Below are 18,227 nucleotides of genomic sequence, written 5' to 3' on the forward strand. Positions count from 1 at the left end.
TTTTTCCACGGTAGGAATTATCTCTTACTTTTCGACCCAGAACAATTCTTTTCACTCGTTTTCTCTGTAATTACACGCGAAAGAGAGAACGATTCGTTCGTCTTACGACTTCCAGATAATCGTGAGCGAAATGTGGTTGGTAAGTGGTCGAACTGGTTCATCGCGTACGTTAACCCTTTGCATTCCAAATTTGAATCCATCGTACTCCCAGTTTACTGCGAACTTTTCCTTCTTCTTCGATGCAGAATGTCAGAAAACTGTATATGCAACTCTCGATTTTTATTAGAAATTACTATTGCATAATACGCGTGTAGGTTTTAACATAAATGTTACCTCATGAAATGTAAATACCTTATTTTACTTTTGTAACTACGCCTTTCATTGTGATACACTTCGATCAGAAATGCTCGCGCAGTGTGAAGTCGCGAAATAATTCAATTTGACTCGCTTGCACTGGCAAGTACAAGACTTCCAGGACTTCCTTCCCTACGTTACTCAATTGATTTACATAAAATAATTATATAAGTCCTCTCAATTTGAAAGTTTCATAAATTTAGGCCTATACATGATTTCATTTGAATGCAGATCAATTTAAATCTCCTGGGAACGCATCTCACAGCTCTGATCAAAAGAATATTCTACTCAAGGATTTAATGTCAGGATTGTGTCATTAACGCTTTCAATACTCTCTAACATAAAAAAGTATGGTAAAAACATAAATGATATGAATGTCTAGATATTACTCTCTTTTTTAATTTTCTTCTTGCTTAATTCTCAACAAATACTTCATTGATCTATATAAATATATATTTCTTGCTTGAAGAGGTTAAACAGTTCAATAAATAATGAAGATTTATTTCTGAAGCCAATCTACTCTATCACCAATAGCTGCATTTTGCCATATCAAATATAAAATCGTTATTGGCAAAGCAACGATAAAAAATTGTCCAAGATATTAACAAACTCATCTCCAGAAAATTAAAGAACCATATACAGAGACACGTCCAAGGCAAATAATGTGTCACAGATAATACACCTAAGATTGAAAAATCACGCTAGCTAATTATATCCCATTGCCTCCGTGAACAAATCCTGTCCACAGAGGGAGACATCTTCACGGTCATTTCCATCATCCGTACTCCGATTTAACGCAATTTTATCCCAGTTCTGCGGTGAGTCAGCCTCTCACAATCAGTCTGGCGATTCTTCCAACGTGGTGAATAGAAAGCGAAGCAAAGAGGAGTCGCTGCGTTTTGGCAATTCTGGAATGCGCGTGCAGTGAAATCGAAATCGCGCGTTCCCAGACTGTTCTATATAAATATTTTCCGGCTTCTTTCTCGTCTACATTTAAACCATCTCGCGGCATCCGTCGATGAACATCTCGAGATATTCGCGATCATCGCGAGCACGTCACGGTTTCTTCACTCTTAATCGATAGAGAGTCCGGAAAGTGAATCTTCCTTAAACGAGATCAGATTTCACTTTCGGCTGATGGGGAGAATATGAGGGAAGAATTTCAAAAATGTCGAATTTGAAGATTTTGCTTTTTTTGGCCTGTTTGTATATTTTGAGTTTAACTATTTTATTACAATTTTATTGTTACTGATTCATTTCTTGTGACATAGAACTATTCAAACGGAGGCTGTGGAATTCATCTATGTTTTCTGTATTTTTGTGGTGAATTATGGAAATGAAGTAGTTAATTTGAGTCGTTTATAGGCTAAAATGATTAACTGCATTTTTTAAATATTTTAAAACTATAGTGCCAAAGCGTTTGAGTTATGCTTAAGTATTTACACTTAAAATAAGTATAAATACTTCTGTCTTGTATAGTTAATCAATTTAGTAGATAAGTGATTTTCACAAATCATGTGAAAATTCTTTAATATTGTCTGAAATAAGTTTCTACACATTATGTGTATTTAATAAACATTAAACAACTTATACAGTAAAATGTGAGTGGCGTGTAAAATATCTTCTGTACCACTATTACAGACATCGTAAAGTTTAATTGTGTGAAATTGGATAGGCAGAAAACTATTTGTAGATTCCTAGTAATGAGTCCTGTTAATCAGAGAAGTGAGACATTTGTTATGATAGACTAGGATAGTTTTGTATTTTGCCTACACTTTTTATAGTATTCAAAAGATCTTTAAAGATATAGTATCCTCTAAATCAATATTTCGAAACGCAAACTTCTCGTTGATTTCAGTATTTCGATTATATCATACTATTACGCGAAATCGTATTACGATATGTAAGATTAAGAACGTATAGGATTTATATAAGGACTTCAGCCTTTTCACTCGAAATTTTTTGCACAACTGACAATATCCGGCTTACCCTTATTTCATACTGAATATCGTAAATCCATTACTTCGAAGTACAAAAATAACTAAAAAATAATAATTCTAAATTTAACTCTCCTATTTTTCACTAAATATAAAAAAGAATGTCTAAATCTCAGACCTACCTTCCACATTTTACAAACTCAAAAAAAAAAACATTTAAGAACCTATAAATAATGGATTGAATAGACTGTTCTCAATCCATCTAGAAAATTCAGAGCAACACTTCCAACAATCGTGGCATGTATCACCTTTCTTGCCTTCGCCAATTTCATAGCCTGCTCATGAATCCAGAGCCTGGTGCAAGACCGTAAATCTTTCGTAGTCGATCCGATAAAATCTGGAAGGTTAATTATTGCTTCCTCCTGAAGAAACCGCGTACAGCATTAAACAGCCAGAGGAATAGTGCATTACTTTCTCGCCGACGAGAAGGAAAACACGAGCAACCAGAGCAATTTTCTTGGTATCAGATTCTCTAGCGCCACACCGCGATCGTGTATCTAATGATGGGAATTGGAATCTCAACTTCGGAAGAGATTGGGAGTGTTTCGAGACTATCAAGATTCGAATCACTTCGAAGTTGAGATTCGAAGCCTAAAACTCTTGAAAGACAACTCAAACTTTTCAAACTTTCTGTAATATTTTATTGAATAATACTGCTTGAACAAGGATATATATTGGAAATGCTTCTAAGATTTTCAATTTTTACCCATTTCTGAAGATCTATTGAATCTCTCAAAACTTCTGAAACTATCAAGACTTTCAAGAGCTCTGAGCTTCGAAACATGTTCATAATGATTCGAATGTTTTGTTACACGAGCAAAATCGAAGCGTTTCGAAACGTTTCAGTTGCCATCACTTGCGTACCATTCTCTGGAAAATCGAGTCTCCAGTCTTGAGTGTTCCAAGGCGAAAGAACGACCACGAAAGGAAAGGCGCGAAATTTTTGCCACGATCCACTTTGGAGGCTGGTCCAGAGGGGAAGAGGGAAGTTCGGTCGATCTACGTAACGATTAGTTTGCGATTCGTAACGGGGCTAGAAAGTAAAACGCAGCCGTGCAAAGGAACAGTCGAGCTGCGGTCGACGCGACAGTAAAAGTCAATGACAGAGCTTGCTGGAAATTCCCAAGCGAAACTATAACACAATTCTGGACCCCAGAAAGTCTTGCTGGAACATAGAATGAGGTGGCCTTATATTTGTGGTTGTGAATCGAGAACTAGTTGCAGTCTCTTGGAATGAACTCGTTATTACCATCGATATACATGGTGTTCAGCTACAGGTGGAAGAAATTTCGTCCTGTAGCCCAACACCATGTATAAATATAAATAATACTATATCCAGTTTTGTGACATTAAGTCACATAAGAAAAGACACAAAATTGGAGTCTATCAAGCCAATCACTGAAATATTATATCTGTCGTCAGAGCCAATTTATTTTTTTATTTTTAAAAAGAACAATATTCAGTGCACAGTTTCTCTCTCAGAAAATGAAACAATTCACTCTTGTCTATCTTTAAAAAATTGTTTACGTATTTCTAGTGATATGTGTGTCTCTAAAGTTTAAAAAATGTAATGTAATATAAAAAATGTATTATAATATACTCTGGCTTCAACTCCAGGATTGGACATAGCCAACCTCGTTACTTTTCGGACCACGTTTCTCATCATATTCATACGTTGTGTAATTTCGTGTTATCGTAAACGTAATCCACAGGGCCTGCGAGTGCGCGATGAAAATTGTATGGTTTATGCAATCGCATTATTTCATTGCAAATCGGACGATTGCGTAACAGGGCGAACATTGGCGAATCGAGCAATTAATTTTGCAAAGAACGGCCACTTTTCCGACAGTACGTGAAATTGTTGGTCTACGTCCAGTGACTCCTCTTGCTTTCTATTTTTGCTAGTACGGTGGAACATCCTCTATCCAAACTAATAGAGGGACAAAAATGTTCAGACAAGGAAATTCTTGGGTAATAGGACGCTGCTGTGATATTAAACATTATCTGTTTAAATATATATTGACAAAGTTGATAATTTTTGTAATATTTCAAAATCCCACTCCCTCTGGACTCTAATACTAAATTAAATAGATTTTTTAATGTTCAAGTAACTCTGTAGAGTTATATCCTCTTAATATCTTAGCCTTTCTCCAAAGAGAGACATTCTGTTCAGACAACAGAATATTTAAATAGTGAAGGTACAAATATGAAAAGATTATACATGAGCCATTCACAGGCTAAAGTAATTAACTGCACATTTTGAATTTAAATTAAATTTTTGTACCACAGCTTACTATATTTAAAACAAATACTTCTAAATATTTTTGTCTTGCAGATTTAACCGATTTAACAAATAAGCAACTTGCATCTACTGTACACCATTTCTCTTGCTTGAAAGAAACCAGAAAGGTTCTCCAAAGTGAAAGAAACCACCTAAAGTGAAATACTATAATAAATCTACAATCTTTCTCATAAACCTAAAATTATTTGACAATGAACATATGGCGAAACAGACAGTCTAGCATATTTTGAAAAAATCTGTCTCTTCTGGTAGCTCATTTTCGTCTCGTTAGAAACACAAGTGAGAATGTTGCAAATATGATCTCTTTAGACTTCAAATGATTGCACGGTGTGATAAACATAGTGAGAAAATCCTGTGCCCCTTTCTTCCCGGAATTTGTCTCTGCAACGAAAGAATTAATCGTTAGACGAAAGTTGTCGAGTTTCGCGTGATACAGTAAAAGCGTAAATCCGACTTTCCTTAACGAGAGTGCTGGTCACGATCAGCTGTGGATGCCGAGTAAAGAAATGGTCGATCCAGCGGTTTTAATAAGTGTGCCAGCCAGTTGCGGGGCAGGTTAACCGAAACGTCATCCGCGAAACGATTGTACGGCTGCCGTGAAGCACCTTGTTGAGTAACAAGTAATGACGAGCGAAATTCAAAGTTTGCTTAAAAAACTGCACGACCGTGCTGTTCTTAGAAGCCCGTGGAATGCAAGTGTGACGTTGATTTCCACGATCTGAGAAATTCATCTCTGGAGCAACACGAACGCTCCTTTGTTCGGTGTTTTCTCCAGAAATTGCATTATGACTGTATGGTTTATTGTAATTTTCTGTGTCTCTCTCTTAGAGGTTCACGTACAATAAGAATTTAATGTGGATCTCGCGATCTCAGGGTCTACATCTATGGAGCAGCATGAATGAGAAGAGTGTGTGAATGGGACTCGCTGGAGCAACACGAATGCTCTTTTATTTAGTTTTCTTAAAAAATTGTGTAACAGCTTTGTGACTGATTATCGTTATTCTAATATTAGGAGCCTGTAGGTTGAGATTATAATCTTCTTCATTCAATCTTAGAGATTACACCTTCAGAGAAATACGATTGTAGACTTTTTCGGCCTGGTTCACCAAAGTGATAGGAATACTCTTTTACTTAGAGTTTTCTCAAAAAATTGTGTAACAATTTGATCATTTTACACAATGCTGAAGAGTACATCCCTAAGGTAGTACGATCGAGGATATTTTCGACATAAGGAGTTCATCGAAGCAACATGGATATTGTTTTATTCCTAGTTTTCTCAAAATGTCCTAGGAATTTAACACCTGCAGCAGATAGTTCATAAAAAGCTATCAGATCGAAGAGTTCAATCAGATTCGACTCGGCTAATGGAGACATTCGTCACGTTCTAAAGTGCAGCCGTCTCATAATCGAGCTCCTTCGACGCTGCAGCAAAGTGTTTCACGATAAATCACAATCTATTAATCGCGACCTTTAACCGAGCGTTGCGTCAGAGACCGCTACCGTTTTTATTGTATTGATCATTACATCGAAGGAAACTGACGTCTCAGGTGCTCTCGTTGTGGCTAAGATGCCAAAAATATACAGTTTATTTCCTCTGGTAGGAACTCTGTGGTTTCAACGTGAACATGACCCAAACACTGATAAAATATCTCATATGTCAGACATTACCATCGATATTTGCACTTCTTGAAATATTTGAACAACTATAACAAATTTGATTATTTTAAAATTCACCACCTTTCTTAGAAAATAACAGTAACAATTCGAATACCATAAAATTCTTATTATTCGTACTGCTACCTAAATAATTTATTAACTATTGGCAAATAACAAAAGACGTCAAACGTTAATCTTTTCTGGGTATTTTACTGTTTATCGTCAATATTTCCTGAATACTGCTAACAAGTATTGTATACAGAAAAAATTGTACTAGATACATTCCAGTTCAGAATACAGACTACTTTAAGTAGACACAGTAATCATCCATATATAACGACCTATCATTAACTAGATTAAAAATTCATAGAAAAAGAAGTCGATCGAACAATTATCTTAGATAATAAATTCATTCAAATCAATTCGTGCACCGTCCACCACTTTTTACTGAAATCCCTCAAGCATTCATTCCGCGACTAAACAGACTAAACACGAAACAAAAACCGCTAATTGCCGTTTAGCAGGCGTTCCTTTTATGAATCTGTTCTTCTTTCTTGCAATTTTCGAGCGCCACTTATCGAACGAGGAAGCGTTTTTGGTCGTCGAGCGATGCTTTCGTTCCGCGTCGGCTAGAACGAGTTGTATCGCGATGACGCAAATCGAAAGTCGATTCTCTCGATTCACGCGGGACACTCGAGGGACGCGTCGAAGGTGATCGGGTTCAAAGTACATCTCGATCCCCGAGAGCAACGTATCCGACACGGACACTTCGCGACACGAGCCTCAGGATCGCCTTCTTTTTCAGCGTCGCTCGTGTCGTTCGTGCTTCTTTCCCTTTTTTGCAAACAAAATCGACTATCGTCATTTGCTGCGATCCCCGCGGCTAGAAAAACTCGAGTAAAAACATGTTTGTTCGGTGGACCGATCACGTGGAAGGAAGAGAAGAGACAGTTGTGTAACTGGCGCAAGAAGTCATCCCCGAATGACGATTATAACGTTCGAATTTCGCGATGAGTCATTCTGTGCTCGACCCTTACGTTTTACTATGGGGAAAGTTACCAGGAGCATTCGGGGAATTCGAAGTTAGGTGGAGTAGGCTTGGTAAGGTTCTGAATACTCGAGAGATTCTCAACTCACGTAACGAGACTGTAGATGAGAGTTTATTTTCCGTCTTGTCTTCTGAGACTTAGGAAACTTGAATTTAGATTATGGACTCCGTCATGAATGGAAGGAATAGTGGAAAAATTTTTCATTCGTGTAGCTGAATTAAACATGAAGTTAATTTTTTTTTAAGACTTCTAAAGGTTGAGATTTTTTATCTCATTTGCCTGCTGTCCCTCCTTAAATGTAGAAATTATACGCGAGCATATGCTTTCCTTAAATTTAAATTAAAAGAAATATACGGTCGACTGAAAACTTATATTACGTAATAGCAATAATGGAAATAAAAATCTATAATACAGTATTAATTCGAATTAATTACTCTAAGAACTAAGAACTCTGTTTTTTTACCTCTGTAATTAATTGGAGTCTTATTTCCGCGTGTTAAATGCTAACTTTGTAATTAATTAAAAGTTATCTCTGTATAAGTAGTTATTAATATTTCTCTCAGCTTTCTGAAACCTTACTCTATATGCCCATCTTCGATTAACATATCCCAATTTCCCATTAACACATACCTATTACGACACACGCAAAAGTGATGTAACAGAAAAATTCAGCCCGGGCGCAGGAAGGATATCGACTACGAAAAGACGAAAGGAAAGACCAAGGTCAACGTGAACGATGTTCGAGTTGATTGTCCAACGCTTGCAATTACGATGCAAGTCACGCTCGAAATCCATGCTGCCCGATTGCACGCAGTGAATCAAAATCGAACCAAGGTTGTAGCTCAGTCTACGTCTTATCGAACAATTTATCCTAGTTCAGTTTATTTTTCGAGCTTTTGTCACGCGTTTCAAGTAACCTTTTACATCGAAGACCCAAATGTCTTCCGAAAACAAATAAAAATAAATTCGATCAGAGATCTTATTTTTACGGCTTAAAAAAATGAAGAAGGGGGTGGTTGTTCCAAGGTGTGATGAGCTTTAAGGAACAAATTTGCAATCGATGGTCCAAGGTCAATTGATATAGGACATGTCTGTACGAGAATCGACTCCCGATCAAAATTGTCAGCAGATTAATTAACAGTCAGCGTGCGTCGCCTCATCGCTGTACGTGTTTTCGGACGATCGTTGTGTCTCTGGTAGTCTTAGATAACAATTGACACTTCTTACACCATCTTCCTTTGCATTCGCAACTCGCCAGTAACGATTTACATTCGAGCAAAATAACAGCAAATTCTTTGTTTAGAGTGATCATTTCGTGACTCTCGATACGGATAAATCACGATACGAACGCCTTCGATCAATTCGCGTGAAGCAATCTTCACGCAGATCTATTTCTTATATCTTAGCAACGTGATCGATGCTCGATATTGTTTGACGTACAGTGAATTCAAAAAAGTAGTTTCATTGAATAATATCTACTACATGACTTCTCACAGGTCAAAGTGATTAACTCCACTTTATGAATTTCTTTCTAAATATTGGTGTCAAAAAAACACTTATTTAATTTCTCACCCTTTATAAGTATTTAAAATAAATATAAATATTTTTGTCTTGTGAAGTTAATCGATCTGACAAGTGAACGACTCCTATAGAAAACTAGTTGTACATTACTGGAGATTGTTTCTTCTAAGAAGCATGCAAGTGAATGCATATCCGAAGTACTAACAATAGCAAGAAAGGTAAAACTTTCTAAAGAAAACTATTTGTACATTAAACTTTCTTACAGTAACTACGCATAAAAACTGATTTGTGATAGAAGGAACTGAAGAAATCCTTGTATAAGTATTTCAGATTTTTGTTGTTAAGTCTTCACTAATATTACTACTATAGTACTTCTCTATGTAACGATATTATGTGTAAATTAAGTCTACTAATATTTGTCTGATGAAATGTATGCCGTGTAAATTGTGTTGAGGTGAATGGAAAGTGCAATTAAAAGTAATAAGGATATTTGAGTTTGGAGTCTATGTTGAAGCATAAGAACCTGTGCAAAGTTTAAGTTGAAATAAAAAAAGTTATTGATACAGTTTGATTGAAATCACTTGTTCGCGATCATTGAACGAGTTGTTGAGCTTGAGTGGCGCGAAAGTATCGACAGCAGTGTCTACGTAAAATTCCGATTCCAGCAGTTCAATCACGGTATTTAGGTGGCACGCTGCTTTTTCCTAACGCGATTTAACGCATCAGCTGAGCGACTGTCGGAGCTCGACAATTTGTCTCGTTCGCTTTCTATCCTGGATCGTATTAAGGAAGTTTCATTCACATTCCTTCGATCCCGGTAGCATGTCGAAAAACATTAGTCAAATTTAAAAGATTTTTAATGGAGTAATTACTTACAGAGCTGTCCATTATGAAATGGAATTTTCATTCTTAGTTATAGACACGCTTGATGTCTCACGACATGTTTGTTATTCAATGTGTCAAATAATGAAATGGTATTAATCATCTTATTACCAATTTAAATACTTATTATAATTTGGTTAACTTTTTTTTAACCAGAGACACTTTTATACGTAACCTTGTCTTTATCCTGCAGAATTAACTATATTGTACATTAATTCATTTACGCAGCTAAAGGGTAAAATCCATTAATAATATTAAAAAAGAACGAAGAATTCCAAGTACTCAAATTTTCCATTGCGATGAATTCCCTTAGGTATTAATTCATAACAGTTATTAATTCCATGAACGCTAGCGTGTCATAGGATCGAATTAAAGGGCTGTAAAGTAACATGAAATGAGGACATGGCGGTATGTCACATTGCTTGTTTAATTAACGTTGTTCAAGACATTATCTTCACAGCGGTAGTACATGACGTTGCACGGTTTCGAATGCAAATATGAAATAACCGAGCGTGTGGTAATACTGTTAGAACCACTCATGTAATGACTTCAATTAGAAAATACGTTTGGCATTAAGGAAATGGTAATTAAAGGTTCACGTTTCGCTTACAGTAGATAGTCTTTGGTGTTCCGTGAGAAGACTCCAAGACTGTTTAGGAGACTCCAATTGTCGATTATTAACACTTCCTTTGTTTCCTTCAAACTTTCCTGTTTCCTTCTCGTTATTAGATATCTAAATCTGGGATCAAATAAAGCCTCGATTTAATAAATTTTAAAATTAATCGACGAAATTCTACAATCTCACATCAGTGACATCACAAAAAGAATAAAAATGGTGCACAGTTGAGAATACCCAAACTTAATATAATTTGAAATAATAATTTTATTTTTCTATAGATGCTCTTTTATAAATATTTAAAGTTTAAAAGACGTGACTTAGCTTTCAATTAATATCGAAAATCAAGGCTTACTATATTTCAAATATACATATGCAAAACGTGGGAGAGGTTGGACTATTTTTACAAGTCGATCGATGAAGAAAAGGCAAAAGGTGATATCGAGAGGGAATCAAGTATCGGCCATGGCCCATAAAACGAAGACTCACGTGTTCAGGTTTTCCCGCTCGTCTGTGTTCTGGCTGTGTATCCTCTTCTGGAATGTTGACTTGCGCAATTTCGTTAGCGCTGTCGCCATGAATTTGAAGGGATTACCTCTTATGCTTCGATTTTCGAACGCCAAGCGTCGTTAAATTACTCGACAGGACGTTGACGAATCTCTTCTGCCCGAGCAACCCACTAACCCAAATGAGCAGAACAAATAAGAGATGTCCTCAGATGTAGAAATTGAGCTGAGAAATTGAGCTCACATTATACAGGCTGCTTTAAAAATGTGTTATCATTCGTATGAAAGTTCTGTGTACATATATAGCGTGTTCCAAAATTTCGTTGGTACCAAGTAAAGTATTCTCTTCATTTAAAAACAAATGTTTGAAATTACCATTTCTGTCATAAAAAATTCAAGTCAGTTTCTGTTTTTTTAAGTAACATAAGCAAGAAGAATATAACAAGAAAAGTATATCTATACATATATGGGCCTCTTTTAACAACACAATATTACATTAATTTTTTATAAGAAAGAACATTTTTATATATCTTATAGTAATACATTTTTCATTTGGTACCAATGAACTTTCATTTCAAACATTTTCCTATGAAACTATCAAAACCAAGTCAAATATAGCAATCGACTTATGGAACGCCCTGTGCACCCTCTTTTCTTCTTTTCACATTTAATTAAAACGATACGATCGTTCTCGAAAGAAAGAAAAAAGTACATTTTTCATTATAGACAATATCACGTAGTTACTTAATGCTTCTTTAAAGCACCCTGTAGAGTGCACCAGCGTTTCACGAGCTGATGGTTTTCACGGAATCTTAACAGGCTGCAATTCGAATTCCTCGTGATCGCAGAGTTCGCTTATTTAAAGGACAGGGCGAACCGTCATGACGCGTGTCGCGTCGGAACAACTGCAGATTAAGTAATCTAACCGTGAATTAGTTCAGGCTGCTCTGTCTGACTGCCGTCGCCATTATCTACTTACGCGTCCGACTACCGAACGTCGCGTACTCATTCCACTTAACAGGCAGGATTCCTTCGGCATTCATTTTCATCATTAAAATCCATAAAATGCAAGAAAGACATTCCTTGACTTATTATTTACATGATTCACATTAATTTATACAATTAAGGAACAAATTGGCAAAAATTCCTAAGGAAATGTGATAGAATAAAGAAAACAGGTTTGCTTGAAATTAGGTTGATTCCATTAAGTCGGACAGAACTTCTATATAAGAATGACTATTTATTTATCAACAATTTTATAGTGCAAAAGAGACATAAATAAATAAATTTTCAGGAATGTTAAAGTCAAATCTTTTTTTAAAACAGATTTAAAAGAGAAAGGGCTCATAACACAAACAACCATTGTTAAATCTTACAATCTTCTTATTAAAAACACATTCCAGTAGTCAGAAGAGAGATTCACAATAGAATGGAACCTGTTTTGTCAGAAAAGCAATGTGTGTACCAGGATGAATATTTTGTTAAAAAAGCATTACTTAGATAATCAATTGAAAAAAAATTAACTCCTCAAGCGGACAAAGCGTATATATCCGCCATCAGAAATCAATTATATAATGTGCTACTTATTCAATATAACAGATTTCAATTTATCTTTAATATATAAAAGACAGGCAAGTATTATATTTACATGCAGTTCCAAATTGAAATTATACAAAACATTCCTGGGTAATAAAAGTAACTCTTTCCTTTTCCAGAAAACGACAGAAATTGATAAAGGTTATTCTTCTTCTAAGCTCTTCTACTTCTATATAAGACCTAGAAATTCTAATAGTTAATAGTATTAAAAAGTAATAAATTTCAATTAACGATATAGGTAGAAATATCTTCAGTAAAATCCTATTAACAAGCTTCGAGATGTGCAGTAAACATGCTGTATATCGTCGCGTCAGCGAAGCACGAACGCAGAATCAGTCAGACCAAAAAGTCATTTATCTCTCACAGTTTCTACCACCCTGTCTCCCTGGGAGAGAGATTCTCCTATAGGCTGTAGAAACGTCTTCGCAGTCGTGACTTTCTTCCGCGGGCCGATATCTGCCTGCCACGAGTGTTACGAAACCTCGCCGCCTCTGTTGGCTTTTCCTCGGTCGCCTCGGCTTGGTCCACGCGCTCCTCGTCGTCGCAATTTAGCCTCGGCGAAGCACCTATCCCCTGTACACCATCGGGAAAGCTACCGCTGGTTTCATCGATCAGGTGAGATCGCGACCTTTGCAGGAAGAATCGAATCAACGAGGTTTAGGATCATGATGATCGCGTTGCGCAACGCAACGTAAGGTTTCACAGCCTTGTGATGTCGTCTTTGCAGAGAGACTTTAATTATTGAGAAAAGAGAACAGTAGAGAGGGAAAATATGAAGCCTTTAGGTTTGGTTTACAAACCTTTTTCTTGGTTAATTTAATTAATTGAATCATTTGAGATTGCTACGGAGAACTCGGCAAAGACACGTTCAGAGAAAAATGAGAAGCTTTTATGAAACGTTTTAAGTTCTTTCGATAAGGGCGAATTTAACAAAAAGGTCAAGTATTCTTCTTTTGTATTGTTTTTGTTCTTTTTCTTTTTATACATATATATATATTTTAGTAATTATAATTGTAGTTACAAGATAGTAAAATTGGAATATTCTAATGGATAAATATTCTAATTGTATATACTATCTTCTAAAAGTAGATTCACCCAGAACGAGCAGGTCGGAAGTCTAAATGCTCAAAAGAATGTTTCTTTTACTATAAAACCTTAATATACATACAAGAGAGAAACATGAAATCCACACAGCATATTCATAGAAGTGTGTCTCATCTACCACAAATCAATTTGATAAAATAAAAAATGTTTAACAATATGTTAAGGTTTCCCTTACTTCTCTAGACGTCTCAGTTGCTTTCACCTGAGTAGGTTACCAGCAACTACGTTATTTTATATGCAGTAACCTTTTGCGTGAAATCCAGTAAATCTAAAGTAAATATCGCAGTAGCCGACCATATCCTGGTACCCAAACAGTGACACCAATTTTATTTAATTTTAAACTTAAATTCTAATATACCTAATAAAAAAAGGTAGTATATTCAGCCACTAAATTGTTTGAACTACATTTTTAGGTTGTTCACTTGCCGTGACATTTGACATCCTACACGTCCAGGTACCAAGGCATTTACCTTTCATATTTCAAGAACAATAGTACATTCCTAAGAGAGTTCAATTCAATGATCATCCATGAACACTCAGAACACCCACCATCCTATATAAAAAGTCTCTTTAAGAGCAAAAATGAAAAGACATCTAATCGTATCTTCAGAATAATTGAAAAGAAGGGAACGTAGCGTGTCTCAAGCGTTCTGACAAAGGAATTTCTCCAAGGTATCATATGATCCTCGCTGGTGAAAATGTCAACAAAACGAAGGATTCAGGAGAAACGTGTCCACGGCCTTGGGTCAGGCGTACCAATACGTCTTCCAGCATGTCCGCGAGAGGAACGGGTGTAAACGTACGATACGAGCTGGTACGAGTATATTCGTCGATATGTTGCCCAATGAACCGGCAGGGCAAGCGTGAGCCGGCGAAAAGAAAGCCGCTTTCTTACGTAAGCGCACACGCTCACTCTTTTTCAACCGTCTACTATCTGGGCCTCGACGTAAGGCTGCCGAGGCTTCGGTTTCTTCGCGACAGGTCTCACAGCTGTTTCGATCTCTCGCAGCAAATCGTAACGTTCTCGAAATCTATCAATAACGTCGATTGGTGAATGGGAGTCGCGCGTGAAAGCTTTGGTTAGTCTCTTGAATACTTCGTTCGGACTATTATCAACTCGTTTCGTTAGCAGTCTCGTTTCTCGTAACCTACTTTGGCTGGGAAATGTGAGCATTTTTGTTCTAAGAAATTGTAGAATTATTTTTTGAAGATTGATGTTTGTAGAAAATGGTGGAATGTGTGTATTTACCTGTACGAGAGGATATATGTTTAGATGTTTGGGTTCTAAGATTCTCTTAATTATGGTAACTAAAACTTTGAATTCTATTCTATTGTATTTTAGGGGAAAGTTTTTGCTTAGTTTTAGTACTTTTAGAGGAACTAGGGGTTTCTACACTTGACTTCAAAAAGAAACTATTTATCAGTACTTACAGTAGGACTCTGATTATAAAACTCAACATTAAATTTTAACATCTTTTTAATTAGCTAATTTCTTTATTTTCTACAGATTATTAGTAAATTATAATTTAAATTTCCACCAAAATTCTAATATGCTCTAATCAGTAGTACATAGAATAACCAAAATCTGGGTACGAAAAATATTAGGGAAAATCATGACTCGATTCCCATATAGCACAGAGATGTCTTGAAAACGTTTTAAGGACCTCCAATAAAGTCCTGAAAATGTTCGAAAGACATTTTTGAAAAATCCAAAGTTACAAATCAATATGTCTTTAGCACATATTAAGAGACATACATAAGACGTCTTAAAGAACCAAGTTATATCTATAAGACGTTCAGACAAAAAATGGATATGAAAGAAACGTCTTCGAGACATCGTGTGCTATCTGGGTTAATCAAGATCCTACTATAGTCCCTGTACAAGTATTTACAGTATTTACAAGTATTTATAATTAATATTTTTATTAATTCAATAATTCGAGAATCGCGCATTACTTAACATGTCTTTGGCTTCGTGTCCAAGTTCGCCTCCCCCTGATTCAATCGCAACATATTATAACGCAACGATTTGAGCGTGATGTCTCTACGGCCCGACCTTGACTTAGTTATAACGTGACCTTGATCGTTTTCGTGACTAAGTTTCAAACCGATCGTTCCATTTCGTAACTCATTTGTGACTCGTTTCAAACTCGGCTTCGACTCCGTGACACGAGCGTGGCCCGATGGGTGATTGCTGCGAGGCTCGATTGCAACTGGACATCGTTGTGGCCATTTCGTGACTCAGTTGCGATTTTATCGTAACCTTTCTGAGAATCCTTTGCGACTAGTTGCCCTAAGGATCGATGAAGAATAAATAAGTAGTATCGTCTATCATTGTTCACGACTACAACTCTAGAGAGAATCTGTATTTAAAGAACAGGACAATTGTAAATCTATCAGAGTATCACATTTTTTATGAACTATGACAGTGGCGACTAAACTTTATTATGATAGGAAGCATATTTTGTTTATCAGAAATACTCGAAAGTTATAGTTTCTATTCAACGCTGTTTTATGTAGTACGGAATGTTCGACAGGTGATGGAGATTTAAAAAAATAATTCTAGATGCCAAAATAGGGCGAAAATGAAAAATGACGAAATTGCGTTTGAGGCTTCGTTTCAGAATTATTAATTATTTTAGAGACGCTTGAAGTTCGCGTGAAATGTGTCTGACACAGGACTTATTCTACTGACTTTACTGTGTCTGATCGGGGTAGTACAGAACGACAGTAGAATAAGCCCTAAAATACCTTTAAAAACATCGATATTTCTTATCTATATGTGAAACTATAAAAAAACGCGAAGGTACAAAAATGTCACCTTAAAAATGGTTCTGTTCTTACGACTACTAATGCATGACTAATCTAGTCAATTACATTAATGAAGAACACGTAGACCCCTTCCTAGACGTTTTCATTTGCATATTAGTAGTTGCGTGGCCAAAGTTGATTTCGTTAGGGGTACATTAAGGTAAGTTGAATCGTGACAGACTAGACGTACACGTGGCGAAGAATGTATCCCTTCCTACACGCGTTCTTGCGTTTAAGCAACGCGCGATGCGTAAGTGCGTGAGAAGTCATTGTTCCATCAACCGCGCGACAGTACAGATCGGAACGATTGTGAGGAGTTAATTTAGGAGTTAATCACCTCGACCAGTAATTTCTTTTTTATTTTAAATTACTGTATTTCGTGCCACGATCCTTATTTTCGCGTCTACGTGTAAAATTTTTAACAATACGTGTTTCAGGTACAGGATATTCGATGAGAGGTGTTAGAAATTTTAGGGATCGATTCTCTGTACCAAAATAAGAAGAAAATCAAGAATGACAAAATTGTATTTGGGACTTTGTTTTCGAGTTATTTATTTTTAAACGTAGGCTTAAATCGCGCGTGAAGTATGTCTGACTTGAATACTTATTCCACTGCTGGCGCGCATAGTCAAATCAGACGCGGCGAAATAAGTAGAATAAGTCTTCAAGTCAGACACATTTCACATGTATTTTTTAGGGATTTTCTTAACAATTAATTATTTATAAATGGAATATTAAACGTAATTTTATCATATTTTGATGTGTAAAATCAGTCCTCAAAGTACTTGACACCTGTTGTCGGACATCTTGTATGTATATGTAGATTAGGGACAGGTGGTGTTCTATTGTGTATTTATATATACAGTTCAAAATATACCAATCTATATCACTTTCAGTTATTTCTATTTCCTCAATGTTAGTTTGATCAAACAGTCTTTATTAATTAGCATTTTTAAAGTTCTTCGTTTCTATGATTTCTGAAGACAGTATGAATCAAAATATTAATATATCAGTTATCAATTATCTACACCAACACATGGATTGATCCATGAATCATTGATTAATAAATTCCCGCGCATTTTTCTTGCGCAACATTTGAAGTAAGAACACGTTGTAGGAAGGGGCAGCTTCTCCGCCACGCGTACACCTGCTCCATAAATAATTCTATTTGCCTCTCAGCACATTCACCTTCGATTCCCACTTAGATAAAGATACATTCTAGATTAACCGATCATTTCTTTCAAAATGTGCGTTTCTCGGTTGTCTATTCGCAGTTGCGAAAACAAAATCAAACGAATCGACTGTATCATCAGTCAAGAAGTAACTCGAGTTTTAGCTTGAATACGTAGTCGATTTGATAAATCTCGAATAAGATACTTATGGGAACGAATATTGCGGTTACGAGGAGTCTCTTTTTGTTGCTTCAGTGACGGGACTGCAGACGGTGGCGGTGGCTGTCCAGTGAACTCGAACGCTCTTGGAACGATGCAGAACAACACAGACAACGCGTTGGACGCGACAATGACGCCGAATATGGTTCTCGCCACTCCTGGCTTGAACAATCCCACGTGGAATCGGCAGCAAGCGGTCAGCGTCAGGCACGCGTTCAAAACGTATGGGAGCAGCAAAAACCCGAACCATGTTATCCAGAACCTGAGCATGACTGTGGCGAAAGGGTCCATGTGAGTAGTCTTGGTCGAATAATTGTTTCACTACGTACTCAATTTGCCAGATACGATAGAAGCTTTCTTAGGGAGCAGTCACACTCGACCATCGCCAATTATCAACCACTGACTAAATTTCAAATATAGAAATTACAAGTTCAGTACAATA

At 36.4% G+C, this 18,227-nt stretch overlaps 1 protein-coding gene across 7 annotated transcripts in view; it reads left to right on the plus strand.

The window, feature by feature from the left end:
• Positions 1–18,227, plus strand: part of Snu (ABC-type transporter snustorr) — a 53,681-nt gene that overhangs the window by 25,416 nt on the left and 10,038 nt on the right. For 5 of the 7 annotated variants that reach the window (XM_076385516.1, XM_076385518.1, XM_076385517.1 and 2 more), the window contains one exon: positions 17,822–18,076. In XM_076385516.1, coding sequence (XP_076241631.1) covers positions 17,822–18,076 — 255 coding nt within the window. Of the gene's footprint in view, positions 1–14,205; positions 14,479–14,592; positions 14,663–17,821; positions 18,077–18,227 lie in introns of those variants that run through there. The other 2 variants (XM_076385520.1, XM_076385522.1) reach the window with 2 other exon arrangements.

This window comes from Calliopsis andreniformis, chromosome 9, assembly GCF_051401765.1.
Source record: "Calliopsis andreniformis isolate RMS-2024a chromosome 9, iyCalAndr_principal, whole genome shotgun sequence".
In the NCBI taxonomy this organism is placed as follows: Eukaryota; Metazoa; Arthropoda; class Insecta; order Hymenoptera; family Andrenidae; genus Calliopsis; species Calliopsis andreniformis.